Below are 15,682 nucleotides of genomic sequence, written 5' to 3' on the forward strand. Positions count from 1 at the left end.
TACCAAATACCTTCCAGTTGAGCAGGAGTCCTGCCAAGTGAGGGACAACCTCCTCCTCTCCTCCTCCTCCTCCTCCTCTTCCAGCGGCGACAAGTGCACAGAATCGACGGAGGACAATTGAGCAGATTATCTTCTCTACTTTCCCCGCTCTGCTTCCTGGACGGGTAACGATCGGCGAGGTCTCGGCTCTCCGCACGCCGTTATCGAGCGAGCCACGGCCGCCCTGATTGCCGTCAATAAGGACGGGTGGGTAGCGGGTGATTTGGAAGTGGGGGTTCCCCGGCTGATGATGCCCTTTGCTGCGGGCTGGTGAGGAGCAGCACCGACCTCCGGCTTCCCTTCTAGCAACTTGTTGTTGTTGTTGTTGTTGATGCGGAGGTGATGGACGGTCTTCTCCGCCGCCCAGCGGGGATCCTCGGCTCCCCCCCGGCTTCTGGGAGCCAGCCCGCGGGCTCCGACATGCTCACCTCCGGCGGCGGCGGCAGCAGCAAGCCTCTCGCTTTCTCCATCGACCGGATTATGGCCAGGACACCGGAGCCCAGGTCGATACCGCTCCCCAGCTGGTTCCAGTCCGCTCCCGCGGGGAAACCCGACGCCTGTCCGTCCTCGCTGCATTGTATGATCCCGCTGGTGCCGCTCGGGTACGAGCCGGGCCACCGGCTCAGCATCGCCGGGCTGGATTCGGGACACTTCGACGCGTCTTCTCTCGCCGCTCCCGCAGACTTTCTGGGCTTAGGGTTGAACTATAAGAGCCAGCAGGAGGACTCCTCCGCTGGGAGCCACAGCGGCGGCCAGTATAAACTCTTCCGACCCCGGGTGGTGAACCAGTCCTTCCCCGCCATGGGCACCGTGTGCTACCTTAACTGCGGCGGGGACAGCGGCGCGTGTCCCCCGCCGGCCGGCCTGGTGAACCTGCACCCGATGGCCTCGTACCTGCTCTCCGCTCGGCACAAAGCCTTCATGGCGGAGAAAAGCAAGCCGGGCCTGCAGCCGGCCGGGGAGCGGTACCTGGGCTCCGGCGTGCAGGCCTTTAAGGAGCTGTCTCCGAGCCAGATCCAGCACTACATGAAGGAGCGAGACCACATCCTCACCGAGAAGATCTTCAAGGGCTCCGCGGCGGCGGCGGCCCGGCTCGGCGGCTCGTGTCCCGGCAACAAGCCCAAAGTCTTCACCTGCGAGGTCTGCGGCAAGGTGAGAGAAAGTCCTGCACGGAGGATTTCTTTTCTTTTTTATTTAATCTCAAACTAAAACCAAATCACAGGAACTTCTCCAAATATGCACCGTGTTTCACGTGTTGATTAAACAATCAATGCTGAGGCTTTCATTTCTGATTATTTTTTTTGTTTATGTCTGTCTCTTTTTTTTTTTCTTCCTCTGGATGGATTTAAAAATCCAGATTAGGAACTACGAATCGGATTTACTCAAAATGTCTTTGGGAAAATATTTGTTTTAACATTTTGTAGCCTAAATAAAAAAACAGCAATGTAGGCCTATCCGATTGTTTATTATTATAGTTGCAGGGTCATTAAATCATAAAATGAAAACAATTAAAGTGATATTAATTCCCTTTAATTTAGGAAGAAGTAATTTGAATTGTCAGATTTGAAGAAAACAAACGTGCTAAAGCTTTATTAAATGCGCGTTGATATTAAATTATAAGACACGATCTCCACAATTAAAAAACAAAAAAAAGACTAAATATAGAAACAAGCTGGATTCATTTCGTCTTTGTTTCAGGAAAGATTGAAATAGTTTAATTTAGAAGTGTTAGAAGGGTTTTTCAAAATAAGATGTTTTTGTCGCGTCGTTTCGGTTTTTTTTTCTTCCTTTAGGATTCTCCTTTTTTGTGAGCTTTTAAGCTTTTCTCAGACGCCCTAAACCTAAATGAAATGTTCATTTCTCTATTAAATCAAGATGAATGATTCATTAAAAAAACATCTTCTTATTTTTAAAGATTATATTTTGGGGTTCTTCTCTTTATTGTAGGCTACAGTGACTAGACAGGAAAGGGGGGAGAGAGATGAGAACGCAAAGGCAGCAGGCCGGATTCGAACCCGCGTCGCTGCAGGACTTAGCCAACATTGGGTGAACGCTTTTACTGGGTGAGCTAGAGGCCGACCCATCCGGTCTGCTCTATGGAGCATTTCAAAACGTTTTGCCTAAAAAAAAAAGGATGGGATAAAAAAAGGACATACATAGCCTATAGAAATGAGGAAAGGGAGGAAAAACCTTATTATAACAAACAACAACAACAAAAACAAACAACAGAAACAGAGAGCCGAAACAGCCGAATGAGTGAACAAAAAAACAACTAAATGAAAACCATTTCCATAGATCAAGATTCTAGATTTTTATTTGAAGAAGTCTTGTGCAGGCTCTTTGAGTCAAGTAAAAGGCGTTACGGGCAAAGAAAAGCGCACCGACAAAAATAGAAAAAGACTGGGCGCCTGGGTCGCTAGAGCACGCGCCCATATACAGAGATTTACTCCTCGACGCAGCGGCCGCGGGTTCGACTCCGACCTGCGGCCCTTTGCCGCATGTCATCCCCCCTCTCTCTCTCTCTCTCTCTCTCTCTCTCCCCTTTCATGTCTCCATCTGTCCTATAAGAAATAAAGACAGTGGCCGGGTTGGCTCAGTAGGTAGAGCAGGCGCACATATACATAGAGGTTTATACCTCGACGCAGAGGTCTAGGGTTCAAGCCCGACCTGTGATGATTTCCTGCATGTCTTCCCCCTCTCTTTCTCACCTAGCTGTCCTGTCCATTAAAGGCGGAAATGCCCAAAAAATACATAAATAAAGGCCTAAAAATAATCTTAAAAAAAAAAAAAAAGATTATATTAAATTTATACAAGTTAAAAAATAAGACAAAAAACTTAGCTACTAGCTACTATACAAAAGACTGTAAAAATAATAATAAATGATGAATACTGTAACTGGAGTATGAGTCCTACTGTACACCAGGAGCTTGTAAACATACTATACCAAAAAGAAAAAGGAAAAACAGACTGTTATTAATATATGGTTATAAACACAGAGAAACAACTTTTAAAAACATGAAATATTCTTGACGTTGACGCGGGTTGTTTAGGACTTTAATATCTTTCTTGTGCTGTGCAGGTTTGCGTGGTTATTATCGTGTTATTAAGGACACATTAAATCTACTCAAAGTCCATGTCCCTGACACATTACCTTTAATTAGAGTCAATCTGATCATTAAAGGGCACCGGCCAGATTTTTTTTTTTCTTCATTTTTAAAAAAAGTTTTAATGGAAAAAAATCCCGAGCCATACAATTAAATTAAACTGATGAGACATAAGGGAAGATTCAAGTGGTTTCAAAGGGAAACTCACAAACTAAATGACGTGAATTTGTCATTTTCTGTTTTCTCGGGGTGACGCATGCCTTTGGTGTGGGAGACCTGGGTTCGATTCCCACTGCGATAAGATAAGATAAGATAGACTTTATTAATCCCACACTGGGGAAATTCCTGTGCTACAGCAGCTCAAAAATAAAAAAAATTACACACATCAGAATAACACAAATACACATTAAGTAGACATAGTAAAAAAAATATACATTAAGTATAAGAAATAGAAAAAGAATAGAATTAGTTATAATAATCATAGTAATAAATGAAACATATTTACACAGTAATAAACCTCCTTCTATAAACAGTATATAATACAGTACAGATATACAGATGAGTACGGTGCGGATGGATAGAAATGAAATATTGCTCAGTTGGAAGTGACACAGAAACAAATATACATTGGTGTATAAGAAATAGAAAAAAATAGAATTAGTTATAATGATAATAGTAATAAATCAAACATATTTACACAATAAACCTTGTATAAACAGACAGTATATAAACACAGATATACAGATGAGTAAGGTGCGGATGAATAGCGATACATCAACCAATGTGTCCCTGAGCAAGACACTTAACCCCTAGTTGCTCCTCTGACATATGTAGCAATTGTAAGTCACTTTGGAAGAAGCATCAGCTAAATGACATGTAATGTAATGTAATGTAATGTAATGTAATGTAATGTAATGTTCTCCCTTCAGCTCTGGAGAATAAAAAATGTGTATGTCGTTATGTGAAGGGTTTGATTTGGTGATTAGAGAAGTATGTTTTAATGTGTTTGATGATTTGAATGCATTATTATTATTATTATTATTATTATTATTGGGTGCCCGGATAGCTCAGTTGGCCCATATATAGAGGTTTACTCCTCGACGCAGCGGGCCCGGGTTCGACTGAGACCTGCGGCCCTTTGCTGCATGTCACCCCCCTCTCTCCCCTTATTATTTCTTCAGCTGTCCTGTCAATAAAGGCTTAAAAAATAATCTTATTATTATATTTTTGTAATTTACTCAAAGTCCATGAAGGGGCCCCTGACACATTACCTTTAATTAGACTCAATCTGATCATTAAAGGGCACCCTTCAGATTTGTTTTCTTTCTTTCTTTTTCTTTTAAAGTTTTAATGGAAAAGATCCCGAGCCATTCATTAAACCTTTCACCCTGCTGTTGTCCTCGGGTCAGATTTTCCATATCAGAAATTTGGGGTTTCTTTCTTTCCACCAAATTGTCAAAGAAACTAACGTGGATGGTTCCGTACAACCATTACTCTTCGCAAGTAACATAAAGGATCAGTCCACTACTTTTATTGAATTTGGGTGTTTTATTTAATTTAATAGCATTTGAAGAAGAAAGAATCGACAAACGTCGGAAAAAAATCGCTGAAAAAAATCGACAAAAGACAAAAAAAGAACAAAAGGTTGAAAAAAAAGACCCAGGAAATTAATAAATAATATAGGAAATTAACACTTTTTTTTTTTTTTTACACTTTTGACATTTTTGTCACTTATTTTGCCGTTTGTTAAAAAACATTTTTGTTTCTTTTCAATGTTTTTTTAGCATTCCCCCCCTCCCCACTACCAACAGTAGGCCTAGACACTAACAGTAACTTATTACCACTATTTATTTTTGTGGAATTTAAGGTCAATAAACCTCATCTAGCCTATATGAAATCAAAAGCAGAAAGTATGAATTATTTTGACAAATATTGAAGATCAGAGGATGTTGATGTATAATCACAGAAGGTTTCGCCAGAATAATGCTATAACATTGAATAAAACACCCAAAAGTCAGTGCTAGTTGTGAACTGATCCTTCCTTTGACTTGTGAAGAGCGTTTCATGGAACCATCGGTGATACTTTTGGGCAATGAGGTTGAAAGAAACCCAAATTTCTGCCATAGAAACTTTGAAAAAAGGGTCAAATTTGAGCCAAAGACAACACGAGGGTTAAAGTATAGGCCTACATGATGTCAAGTTTCTGTTTTCTCCCTGCAGCTTAGGAGAATAAAACCAAAGTCAACGTCGTTATGATGTTTAGAGAAGTCTTTTGGATGTGTTTGATGATTTCGTCTTATTACATTTTTGTAATTGTCTCTCGCAGGTGTTTAACGCACACTACAACCTGACCCGCCACATGCCCGTGCACACCGGCGCGCGGCCGTTTGTGTGTAAAGTTTGCGGGAAAGGATTCCGACAGGCGAGCACGCTGTGCCGGCACAAAATCATCCACACTCAGGTACGATGACACACACTCACAACTCAGAAACTGACTTCAGTCAAACTAGAAATTTTTTTTTGTTTTGTTTTGTGCATAAGTTAATTAAAAAGAAATATATTGACTGTTTTATTTATAGGCTACTATTGTTTTCTTCCCTGTTGATCATTTTTAAGGCATTTTAGGCAAAGCAATTTTATTTCCATAGAACCATTCAGACATGAAGGACACACACACACACACACACACACACACACACACACAAAACAGGGGGTCTGGGGTCCTCCGCCAGAGAATTGTTTTCGATTTAAATCCCATTTCCTGCATTTCTACAATTAAGGAAATAATTAAGTTGATCATAATGATAAATTCTGCACAAAATAATAGTACTAAACTATGTATAAGAAAAAAATATGTCTTACTTTCTTTATTGTTTATTATAGGGCCGATCACCAAGACTTGAGAGAATCTTTTTATAGAGTCAAAAATGTTCTTAATTTGAAAGTGTGTGGAAATTACACCCTAGATCAAGCAATCCAAAGTGCTTTACAGGGTCAAAAATACATTCAAGATAGAACATTAAAGGAATGTTATCAGGGACAGGAAATGGTCCTGGCAACATTTTACTGTCCTATATGTTTGTTATTTATTTCTCTTTTTTTGTCATTTATTATTTGACTTTTTAGTTTTTTCTCCCACACATGAAATCCAAGATTTAAAAAAGAGAAAAAGCAAACAGAACATATGATCATGGTTAAAGGCCTGTTTTCAGCTTGTTCACAAATCCTTAACAGCATCAGGACACATGAATAACTTTGATGGTCTAATAGCTCCTGTATTCAAAGACCTGTCAATCAATTTGAAAGCGATACACTGTGAAAAAAGGTTTTTAATTTTTTTGTCAGCAATACATGTTATTTCATGTCGTGTCAACAAAAAAAATATATTTTTGTCCAAGGGACTTGGAACATTGCGTTGTTCTATTATAATTGCAAGTTGCCAGTTAATATTAGTTGTTATAATAACTTCGTAATTAGTTGTAAAGACTTAGCATAGTTGTTAGGAAAACTTGGTAATTAAATTATTGTTGTACCCTCAACTATTATCGTTATGTTGGCAGCACAATCCAGAAAGAAAACTCATAATAATTCATGCAACTAGTTCACTTGTTATTTTAAGTTGATACAACTAAGCACCTTTTCACAGTGTAGCAGTTTCCAATCACATGTTTTATTACATGTGTTGTGGGCGGGACTGTTTGAGTCTTTTATGAGGCGTGATCTGGTCAGAGAGACACACACACACACACACACACACACACACACACACACACACACACACACACACACACACACACACATACATACATGAACACACACACACACACACACACACACACACACACACACACACACACACACACACACACACACACACACACATACATGAACATATACACACACACACATGAACATACACACACAAACACACATACATGAACACACACATACACATACATGAACACACACACACACACACACACACACACAAACACACACATACATACATGAACACACACACACACACACACATACATGAACATATACACACACACACACACACACAAACCCATTGTGATTAAGACTTAAAGATACAGTGTGTGTGTGTGTGTGTGTGTGTGTGTGTGTGTGTGTGTGTGTGTGTGTGTGTGTGTGTGTGTGTGTCTTTATTATACTGTTTAAATCCTGTAAAAACCTTCATAAGAACATCCCTTTATTTTATGGCTCATGGTCGCATTATAAGTCCGACTGAAATTTGGACAGTTTGCGTAAACAGGCTTCAGAAATGATAAAGACAGCTTTGGAGCTGTTGTGTTTGAGCTCCTCCTGTGGTTTCACTGTGACACTGCTTTAATACCTGAACACATCAATAGCTATCCCTACACTATGTATCCACTTAGTTTAGTTTAGTTTATTGGTTTCACAGATAATACAAAATAAATGACATTGAAGAAATACAAAAATACACGTGAGGGTGTGGTAGAAACCTGTAACGGCTTATATTAAAACCACAACCAAAGTGCATTAGTGTACACTAATGTAGACATACACAATCCAAAATACATTTTAAGTGTTAGTGTGCAAAATATTCATAAACATGTAATAAAAAGAGATACATATAGAGAAACATAAATAACTGCCATATTTACAGTAAAAACAACAGTTTTCTAAGAGTTGTACAGTTTAGAAAGCAGTTGGCATTTCTAAGTCTGTTTTCATACATAGAAAATGACATAGAGGAATCCATTAAATGTACATTTTCATTCCACAAAATAACTCCACGAATGGATGTTTCCACTGGAAATGCAAAATTATTAAATGGATTTAAAGTTCATTACAACAAAAACACAAAATATACTATTAATCAGATATGTGTTACATTGCCAGGAGATAATATAAGATGAGATAAGCGGATATGAAAAACGTTATTGTCTGTCTCGCTCTGCCAGACCTTCCTCCAAAGCGCACTGAAGGAGGTTCTGTACGGTGGTCGACAGCGGCAAAACGCACTGCAACTTAATGAAACACACGCAAATAGACAAAACACAAGCTAATTAAGATCTTCATAAATTTGACAACACATGTGCAGCGCATTTAGCAAACGCGCTGAAAATACACACAACCAAAATACACAAACGCGCCACATATACAGAAACAATTCAAAAAGAAAAGCATACAATCCCCGAAAACAAATGCATCAAAAAAACCTGTTGCATCCAGTTTACATAACGGAAGTTCTCCAGGCCTCTAGAGGAAGAGCTAAGTGGAACAGCTTGATTTTCAACACCACTGCGCATGAGTTGTCAAATTAATGAAGATGTTCTCTTAATTTGCTTGTGTTTTGTCTATTTGCGTGGTGAAACGGAGGCTGGCCTCTGGCGATTACGTTTTGGTTGCACCGGCAAAGAAAGTGAAGTCTGAGGTGTGGAAAACTTTTGACCATGTGTATAATGAGAACAGTGTATAAATGACTTCATTCTTGACAAAAGGTAAAAGAGCTGTGTACATGCGCACATTTGAATAATGTTGGGCTGTAAACGGGTTCGGGCTTTTAAAAAGCTGTCAATCAAAATGTACTTGTCGGGCTCAGGCCAAATTCTGTCAGGCTCAGGCCTTGTAGGGCCTAACTTTTAAGGCCTGATTACAGCTCTACTAAGAACATACAGATACATACAGAAACAGTATAACAACATTGAGTGTGCAGACGTACAAAACACAAAAACAGTGCAAGAAGAAGCCAGAATGGAGCTGTTTGATGCTGTCTGGCTGGTCAGTGTGGGAATGAAGGATTGTTTTTATGTAATTTTTTTTTTTTTTTAATGAGCTCAAACTAAGTTCAGTTCTTGTAGAATATTGGATCTTTTTTTTTTTTTAAGCATTTTATTGAGATGAACTAGTGTTTCAGTTCAACAGTGAACCGATTGGATCCAGTCCATTCCGATTTGTGGATAAAACAATCCCTGTAATATTCCTAAAAAAAAAACTCTGTCAAAGTGAGGACATTATAATAAACTTGATCATCTCATGTTGCATTGATATCGATGTTTGTTTTTACCGGATGTGTATCTTTCCATCGTGATAAAATATATGTCAAGTCAAGTCAATTTATTTATAGAGCACACCAACCTAGGCTGAACAAAGTGCTGTACAGAGTTATATTATGTTATAAAAACAGAGGAAGACAATACAAATATAGACACAATGAACATCATACAAACAACACACTTCTATACAAATGTCTCTAAACTAAATCATACGACAAAGAATAAAAATGTGTTTTAAGACGAGACTTAAAGATCTCGGCAGTAGAGGAGTACCTAATATGAACAGAGAATGCACAATCACCCTTTGTTTTTATCTGAGACTGTGGAATAGCTAAAAGGAACTGATTAGACGATCTTAGGTTCCTGGAGGAGTGATGTAGGGTAAGGAGATCAGCAATATATAAAGGGGCCAATCCACGTAATGCCTTAAAAACAAGTAACATACTTCAAATCCATTCTATATTTGACCAGTAACCAGGGAAGAGAAGCCAATATCGGGGAGATATGATCCCTCCTTCTGGTACCAGTCAACATATTTATATTTGTATTTCCTTTTTATTCTTCCAGGAAAAACCACACAAGTGTAACCAGTGTGGGAAAGCCTTCAACCGCAGCTCCACCCTCAACACGCACACACGCATCCACGCCGGGTACAAACCCTTCGTCTGCGAGTTTTGCGGGAAAGGATTTCATCAGAAGGGTGAGGAAAATTGAGGGAAAACATCATACATGGTACCACCGAGGTTTCCACAAGTTACATTTAAGACCTTTTTAATACTATTTAGAAAGAAATGTAATACCAATATCATGGACATACTGGCAAAAGTATGTAGGACTTTCTTTATAACTGTGTGGAGATTCCACGAGAGGGATTTCATACATCCTCCCCGAAGTTATGAACTGGATTCCCCTCAACGACTCAAACACTTTGTTTCCTCCTTTTATTTTGGCAAATTTGGCAGTTCAATTTGCTTAGTTTGAAGTATCTTTGGGTCTCAAGATATTTAAGTTTTAGTGCGTAACTTTTTGATATTAATGAACGTCTGTTACATTCAAGCCATTACCAAATGAGTTGCTACAAAGCTTATTAAGACTATCAGCTCCACACAACTCTCTCTGTATTTCTCAGTATGACTATGTTCAGAAGATTGTGGCGTCTGGTGACTTTCCCGCACATGGTTTGGGTTAGGTGCCTTGAAGTCAATGGTCGCAGCGCTGCCTTGAAGTCGATTAGGCAATGGTTATGGTTATGGTTAGGGTTAGGGTTAGGGTTAGGGTTAGGGTTAAGGTTTGGGTTAGGTGTCTTGAAGTCAACGGTCGCAGCGCCACCTGGAAGGAGACGTTGGGGGCTTAAAACACCTTCGAGCCAACGGGTTGCTGCGCTTCGGTGGCCGTCATTTTGAATGTAAATAAAAAGCTGCTTGCTGTTGCTGCGCCATCGTCATCGTGTAAAGCCCGCCTCAACGGTTGTGATTGGTGCCTCCATTTGGAAAAATTGGAAATGGGCTCTTGGCCAGACTGACTTGCAGAGCAAATCTCAAATTTGCCGGAAGTACGTCAGTGTTTTCCCAGGCTACTGTCCACCCCCAATGGTGAAACAAAACTACAAAAATCTTTACTTAAAGTGTTTTGGGTTTTTTCCTTTGTCCCGGTCTGACTCCTTGTCCTCTGACTTTTGTGCAGGAAACTACAAGAACCACAAGCTGACGCACAGCGGCGAGAAGCAGTTCAAGTGTTCGATCTGCAACAAGGCCTTCCACCAGGTGTATAACCTCACCTTCCACATGCACACGCACAACGACAAGAAGCCCTTCACCTGCCCCACCTGCGGCAAGGGCTTCTGCAGGAACTTTGACCTGAAGAAACACATCAGGAAGCTGCACGACCTGGCCGGGCCGCAGTCGCCCCCGCAGGCTTGAGAGACGCTCCGCTCCGACCTGGACAATGACTGTGTTCCTGGTTTTATACAGCCGATGCTCCTTTCCCTCCATCCCGTCGCACCAAAAACTTACATCAGGGTCCCCATCAGGCCGGAAACTGAACTCAAGTCCTGATATGCCAGATTTACGGAGCCCTGTAGGTGTTAGAGAGAAGATTATTCTCATATATTAGGAACTTGTGCCCTGTAAATGTTTGATTAATGTGCTTTGTTCCCCCCCAAATTAATCAAAAGACACATCAGGGTCCCCCTCAGGCCTGAAACTGAACTTCCTTATCCTTATATGCTAGATTCACAGAGCCCTGTAGGTGTTAGGAAGAAGATTATTTTCATAAATTAGAAACTTGCCCTCAAATGTCCAATAAATGTGCTTTGTTCCCCTGAAGAATCGGAATCGATAATGGATAAGGAAGGGAATCAAAAGGAAGAATCGGAATTGGATTCAGAATTGTTCAAATCAAAACGATTTCCAACCCTATTTTGACCCCAATATGCTTCTTTTAATCAATAATTGGTGCCTGGAAATCACTAAATCTTGCTCTTCACTTCACTTTTTTTGGCCACTTGCTTCTTTCTTGTGCAGCCATAAAATCCTCCAAAACATCAAGGCTGATTCTTGGGCTACTTATAGACAAAATAACTTTATTTTGAGGCCAAAAAAAAGAACCAACAGACCAAATAAGAAAAAGCAGCAGAGAAAGAGACATCCTGACTTTTGGTCCGTATATGATTTAAGCTCCAAAAACACGGGATCCTACATTTCCCCTTAACGCAACTGGATTGTGTCTTTTGATTAGACCCTCCTTGCCTGGCCACGTCTTTCAAAATCCACATGCCCAGTTTGTAACTTTTTAGTTGCAAAGTTTATAAATTCGTAGCCCCCAAAGCTGAGACAACCATGATGACATCACTGTGACATCTTCATGGTTATTTCTCAGACAGAAGACACTGAAGACATTATACAGCCGGCTGAGGGGGACTAATACACTGATTTCATGTGCAAAATTGTAAGAGTGTCCCTTTAAATTTTGACCAGCAGGATCTCTTTGACGGAAGCAGACGATAACCAATCGTCTCGTTTGGGGGGGGTCCCTTCTGACCCGTATACAGTGTGACACTTCAGCCTGTAACAGATAACAAACTGACAATCACGATATAAAAAAAAAAAACTGAAATCTTTTGGTCGTCAATCCAGTACGACTGGAGACCTCCTATGTATTTATGGCCCTGCTTTAAAAACAGATCCAACTTATGAAATTAAGCAGTATTTTGTCACATTACGATGAATTTTGATCCCTGTTTGGGGACAGTGAAGCTAAAATATATAAGATGAAAATATCTTCGATGAGGTTAATGTATGTTTTGGTCGATATTTATTTCTATTAAATGTGAGCAGCTCGCCTGGTTGAGTCCAGAAAGTCTGTCATTTTTAAATTCCTACGAGCGACAGACATTTCCTTTTGTATAAATTTCCCCAGATGGGGCGGCATAAATGTGACTAGGCATGGGCCGGTTACCGGTTTCAAGGTATGCCACGGTTTCAAAAAGTCACGGTTTCAAAACCTTTCAATTTTCCTGTTTTATATGAGTCGTTGAGGACAGAAACCCCTCTCCCTGCCAGTGTGCAGTGTGTTTAGAAATGAAATACACTGTGTTCAATGGAGGAAAAAAAAAGTAGTTTTTTTTACCCAGACATTTCAAAACAATACATTTTGAAGCTGTAATAGCAATACCATGAAATCGTGATATTTTTGCTGAAGGTTATCATACCGTCGTAATCTTATACCGGCCCAAGCCTAATGCTACATTTACATTGCTACGTTTCGGTTGTTAAGCAGGTTTTCTTGAGCCAAAATCTCCATGCACGTAAGTGTTTTTAGCTCCATCTCCATTGTAACTAACACGCCCAAACCAAATATATCTCATCAACATTCACGTACGTATACTGGGCATGCGCTGCCTGGGTAAACAGGAGGCAGCATGTATACTCCGCCCATTGCTGGTAGTTGCCATGGTAACGTTAGTAGCTTAGGCTCATAGAACGAGGCGTCATGACCCAATCAGGCGGCGAAACGTCTCCGTTTTTCGACCGTTTTTCAGACTGCAACACAACCCCGCAGATTCCAAACCAAAACGGGTCAGAAGTAGACTGGGTAAACCCAGCCCGATCTGCCGGCGATTTGATTTCTCCCTGCAGCTCAGGCTGGAAACCTGTACGTTTATCTATCCTGCTTCCGTTACAAATTTGCGGGAACCAATCACAAACTGGCTTATCCACCTGGCGCGCTATTGGCGGGTTTAGCACGATGACGATAGAGAAGCGACCAAGCAGCTTCTTGTTTACATTCAACATGGCGGCCACTTAAGCCCAGCAACCAGTTGATGCCGCTGTCGCTGCTACGTCACCCATATCGTTGGTCTGATTGGTTGAAGGACTATCCAATTGCGTACAGAGTCATGTGAACTATGCCCGTTGATCACGCCTCTTGTGCAGTAGAAAATACAGAGCAGACTCCCTAGACTAATGTTCAATCTTAAAAGATTGAGCTTGGTCTGGTGATAGCCAGACTAGGGCAGAAGTGTTTCCAAATGTCTCCGGTTTAGAGGCTCTGAAACACCAGAGCAGCGGGAATGCGAGGTGTAAACGTAACAAAAGATATTCGTTTTTCAAACCAAAACGTAGCAATGTAAAAGTAGCCTAAATGTGATGAGAAGAAACCCCAGAGGAAACCCCCGTCCTCGACTCCTCCAGTCGCCTCTCAGGCCTGTTGACCCAAACTTGACCCCTTCCTCTTGTACTTGACCCTGCAAAAGCCCTCGGGACACTTCCCGACCCCCTGACCCCTCTGGCTCTGAGGTCGCCCCGGAAACGGACCGGAGGAGAAACCTCCCGACTGTCTGCGACACTCCTGACTCTGTCAGCTCACGTTGGACTGCAAACACTTTACAGGATGCCACACTGAACTTAAACTCTCCTATCCTCTGATTATATTATAATATAATGATGACGGTGGCTAATTATGATGTCATTAGTCATTGGTGATTACTAGTTTTCATTATTGTTCAGCTGCATCTCAGGATGTGAGATTGATGAACTCTGAGACCAGAGATGGAGCAGAGGTGGAACATCACACATCCACTCGCGTTTGACCAGATTTAAGTGTCGAAAACAGAATTTTGATACTGTTAAAACATTTTAGTGACAAAATCTGTCTGGTGATATTCAAAATGTTTCTTATTGTAAGCAAATTCCATGAAAAACAACAACGTTATCCCACTAACAAGTATTGTGTGTCACAGCCTGATGTATCATAAAAACACATTAATGCGGTTTTAGGAAATAACAGAATTTTTTTTTAAATATTAATGAACGACCGTTACTTTAAAACCATTGCCAAATGAGTAGCTGTATTTCTCAGTATGGCTATGTTCAAAAGATTGTGGCGTCCGGCGCCGAAACTCAAGTGAAGATAATCCCCTCTTCTGAAGAGTCCATCATGTTTTTTAAATCCTCCGTGTCCTCCTTGGCTACTAGCAACTGTGTGGAGGAGAGGTGCGGGTGGTGCGCGATCACAGAAGGCTTGTATCATGTTGACGCGCCGACAGTTTTGTTGTCATTACTTAGAATTCCTCATGGGGGAGACAGAAACTACACACTATAGCTTTAATGCTGAGAGACACAGACAGGAAGTCAGAAAGTCTTGAGAGACGAACTAACATGTTGTCGTTTTTTTTGTATTTTCATGCGATTACTTGACAAAAAGAAGAATCTAGAATAACAGCAGACTTGTACCTTAACATGTTTATGCACAGCATTCATGATAGCAGGAAGAATCAAACTGGTGTTCCTCAGAGCTTGACCTTTCTCTGCGATATGTCCACAAATTTGAATATGAAAGTCTTTTGAGCCTCAGGAACAGTAGTTTGACAAAATAATCTCAGTTTTAGGTCTGCTTTACCAGCCCTTTTTTTCTGGAGTTTTTAACCGTATCGCACAGTTTTTTTTAATCGACAAATGGAGTTTGTCGTGTAAGCACCTCCAACAATGTGTCTAAAAACATGGTGTTGGATGTGATTACATGCATACTCGAGCAATAGTGAAGGATTTGTAGTGTTTATTACAACTTGGGTTTTTAATTTTTGCACTTTTTGTCAATCATTTCTATCAGTAATATAAACATTTTAAGCACCAAGTTATTAACTGAGATCTGGGAACGCGAGTCACGAAAAACAGGCAGTCAGACGAGGAGACCGGTTCCTCCAAAAATGTAGCGCTGTCCTCGACTAAAACTCATATGCTTTTAATTTTGTAGGATATCATACGAATTGGTGCGCATTAAATCTTGATTCATGGTTGTGTGGAGGCTCAGCAGAGCTTTCGCCGTAGCCTACGTAAGTGGCCTGAAGTTTATACTTGTGCGTTGGTCTGTGCGTCGATCTCTTTAAAGGCACTGACACACCAACCCGACGGCCGACTGTCGGCAGAAAAGGCAGTCGGACTGATCAGTCTGCTCCCGTCTCCCCGAGTTGGTCAAAAAAGTGCCTCGGAACACACC

General features: G+C 40.9%; 1 protein-coding gene across 1 annotated transcript; it reads left to right on the forward strand.

The window, feature by feature from the left end:
* Nucleotides 1-11,501, forward strand: fezf1 (FEZ family zinc finger 1). Its single transcript, XM_031279790.2, has 4 exons — nt 1-1,191; nt 5,470-5,604; nt 9,755-9,887; nt 10,871-11,501. Exons 1-4 carry the CDS (start codon nt 382-384, stop codon nt 11,104-11,106), a joined length of 1,314 nt encoding a protein of 437 aa, XP_031135650.2. The 5' UTR covers nt 1-381; the 3' UTR covers nt 11,107-11,501.
* Nucleotides 11,502-15,682: the final 4,181 nt, after the last annotated feature.

The sequence above is a fragment of the Sander lucioperca genome, chromosome 7 (assembly GCF_008315115.2).
Source record: "Sander lucioperca isolate FBNREF2018 chromosome 7, SLUC_FBN_1.2, whole genome shotgun sequence".
NCBI classification, from domain to species: domain Eukaryota; kingdom Metazoa; phylum Chordata; class Actinopteri; order Perciformes; family Percidae; genus Sander; species Sander lucioperca.